At 40.8% G+C, this 2,803-nt stretch overlaps 1 protein-coding gene across 1 annotated transcript in view; it reads right to left on the reverse strand.

The window, feature by feature from the left end:
• snx3 (sorting nexin 3) overlaps positions 1-2,592 on the reverse strand; it is a 15,202-nt gene extending 12,610 nt beyond the window's left edge. Inside the window, exon 1 of the mRNA XM_034900616.1 lies at positions 2,321-2,592. Coding sequence (XP_034756507.1) covers positions 2,321-2,548 — 228 coding nt within the window. The 5' untranslated portion in view covers positions 2,549-2,592. The remainder of the gene's footprint in view (positions 1-2,320) is intronic.
• Positions 2,593-2,803: the final 211 nt, after the last annotated feature.

A 2,803-nucleotide genomic window follows, 5' to 3' on the forward strand; every position in this document is an offset into this window, starting at 1 on the left:
TTTAATACACGGGTCCAAAATGACCCGCTAACACTTCAGATGGCAGCAGAAAGCTAACACCAGAGGAAGGTTAAACTGACCTTTGTCGTTCTCTAACGAAGACAGATTCATGGCCTATTCCTCGCTTAAATTGTTTTCAGAAACAAGTTTCGGTGAACTATGTCAGTTTAATATGAGATTGTATTCTGAACAAGCAGCCATGATAGTCTAGCTTTGAATTTCCTGAAAAACTAGACCCACATGACGCGTTTGTCCAATCAGCTGCCGTCGGCTTTGGTGTGTTTTCTGAGGATCTTTTTTTGGCCAACCCAGGGAGGCAGTCAGTCTGACTGTTATGGTCGTGCAGAGGCTCAAATGCAGAGCTTTTGCCATAGACTATGTAAGTGGTCTGATGTTTATACTTGTGCGCTGGAGTGTGCATTGAGCCGGCATGTTTGGGTGTGGGGAGTGGGTGATAGAGCGAAGGAGAAGTGGGAGAGTGACAACGATTAGCTTTGGCGCAAGTACCAAATCTAGAGTCATAGTGAGAGAAACAAAAGTTTCTCCCCTGTTTTCTGAAAAGTGAACCTCCTTGATTTCATGTTGTTTATGGAGAAGGAGAACCAGGAAATGAGTCACTGCAATGTGTAGTAGAATTTTTCAAGGGATGCACGTCAGACTACAGCATAGGGTCCGGCATAAACACAGAGAGGTCTACGGGGGTACGCCGTTGATTCTACGCACAACCATAAAACGTCCTTTAGTGTGTCAGGGCCAATAGTTGACGCTTGCTCTGGAGCTTTCAACCACATCACAATGTCTTCATAAGCACATGGAGTTTGCGGTGTTGTCTTTGAACTGTAAGTGTTCAAACCTTTCATTTTCCTGGGCACCTCTAGGATTTGGCATTCGTGTTGGTTACGTGTGAACACCTACAGTTTGATGACAACTGTGCAAACCATCATTCGTCAGCACCATCACACCCTTGGTTTTTGTCAATTTAGTATGATCATTGTCTGATTTGTGTTTATTCATTGAAGTACAGTCCTAGCGTTGTTTAAAAGTTGACTCTGCCTTGACAGGGGAATACACAGGATACAGGACAGGATCTTTGTTTTGCAATAGATAGGATTGTCTAAGCGCTACTCTCATCACTGATTGCTCAATAATGCCAAATTTCTGGACAGCGTAAGCCAACATAACTTCACATTCTACAAGCATTTTAAAAAATTGTTAAATGTTACTTTACTTTGTTTTTGTTTTTTTTGCATTCAGACCAACTACTTTACCAAGATATGGCAAACTTCTAAGAAGAAAGGCATTTATTGTCCTTGACAAGTTCTTCAGTAGAGTAGGAGGAAGGAAATGTGTTGAAAGGGGGTGGGAGAGACTGGAAAGGATCAGGCAGCATGCTACATCCTGTCGACAGTTCCAAAGAAGCTGACCTGCTGAGTTATGTTCCCCTTTGGCTTGGAAGTGGAGAATATTACTTTGGATGACTTTTGATGACTAATCAGTGAAGTCAGGACAAACTAAAGAAATCTTAAACATCCAACATCCTCACTACTGTAAAATTAGTGTAAAGATAATATGGAAGAAGAGAGCCGAGTATTTGGTCTAACAGGTATTTTAAGTTAGTCCTCAAGTGTAAACCAATTCTGTTATCTCTTCTTTGCAGTCAGAAATTGGGGTGTGGCTGTAGTTCAACTCTGAACTTTCCAGGAAGGCTTTCAATTATCTTTTTTAAACTTGTTGCAGGGGTTAGGTAACTCTTATTTGAAGACATATGAATCTTGTGAAACCGCTGCACTGTCACGCCACTGTGGAAAAACACTTGAGGCAAATGTAAACAAACTCCCTTTTAGCAGAGAGATAGCAACATGTCTGTTGCCAGTAACGTCAAAGAAACGTTAGCAAGTTTACTGTACTTGTGAACATTGCTGTGAAAATCTCTCGATGAAGTATTAATAAACATATAGTAAAATTATTTTGATTCCACACTTGTCTACATCAGTAACTAAGGTCAACTCGTTGTCCTTATGACAGACAGCGTTAACGTGATAACGTTAACCAGTGGTAGCAAGTTTAACGAGTGTTACTAGCCTGCTAGCTAGCGTTAGCTAACTCTTTTCGCAAATAACGTCTTCGTAGAAAGTCATTTCCACATTTAAATATCGACTCTGTGATTGTATGTGCATCCCTTTAACAGTGGCGATGGCGATACTGATGTCAGTAAGTCATTATTTTCTTTGACTACAAGACAGACGTTAGATAACTTGGGTAGCTAGCACAAAAGCTAACGTCATTAGCAGTATTAGCATTAGTGTAACTGCAGGCTCACCTTCAATCTAACTTCATACGTGGTATATCTGGTCCTGCCAACCCCGATGGTCTCAGGGTTGCTCACATCAATCTCTAGAAAATTACTTGGAGGTCCATAAGCGTCATTTAAGTTCTGAGGCTTTGAGAAGAGCCTTCTTGTGTCAGCTATGGTATCAGCCATTTCTCCCCTGTCCTTCCAGCAGCTAGGGATAGCTAGTATTAAGATCGCCAGAAAACAAATGCTCATATTCCGTTGCTAATTTTCAAAATAAAATATGTGGTGGTTGTTGTGTCCGCGTAGTAACAACTATCGAGAAAATATGTACTTCTTTACGAGAGTTTCTGTATTTAATGATACTATATATTCATATATGTACTTTCGCACGCGACTAAATCGTTTAAACACTTCAAAAGTGTAGGTGCAACTTTGATGTTGAAGGCAAAACACACGAGTTCCGGTATTGTTCACTTTCGTGAGCTTGAAAGGCAAGCGCGAAACACT

Source organism: Etheostoma cragini, chromosome 18, assembly GCF_013103735.1.
Source record: "Etheostoma cragini isolate CJK2018 chromosome 18, CSU_Ecrag_1.0, whole genome shotgun sequence".
In the NCBI taxonomy this organism is placed as follows: Eukaryota; Metazoa; Chordata; class Actinopteri; order Perciformes; family Percidae; genus Etheostoma; species Etheostoma cragini.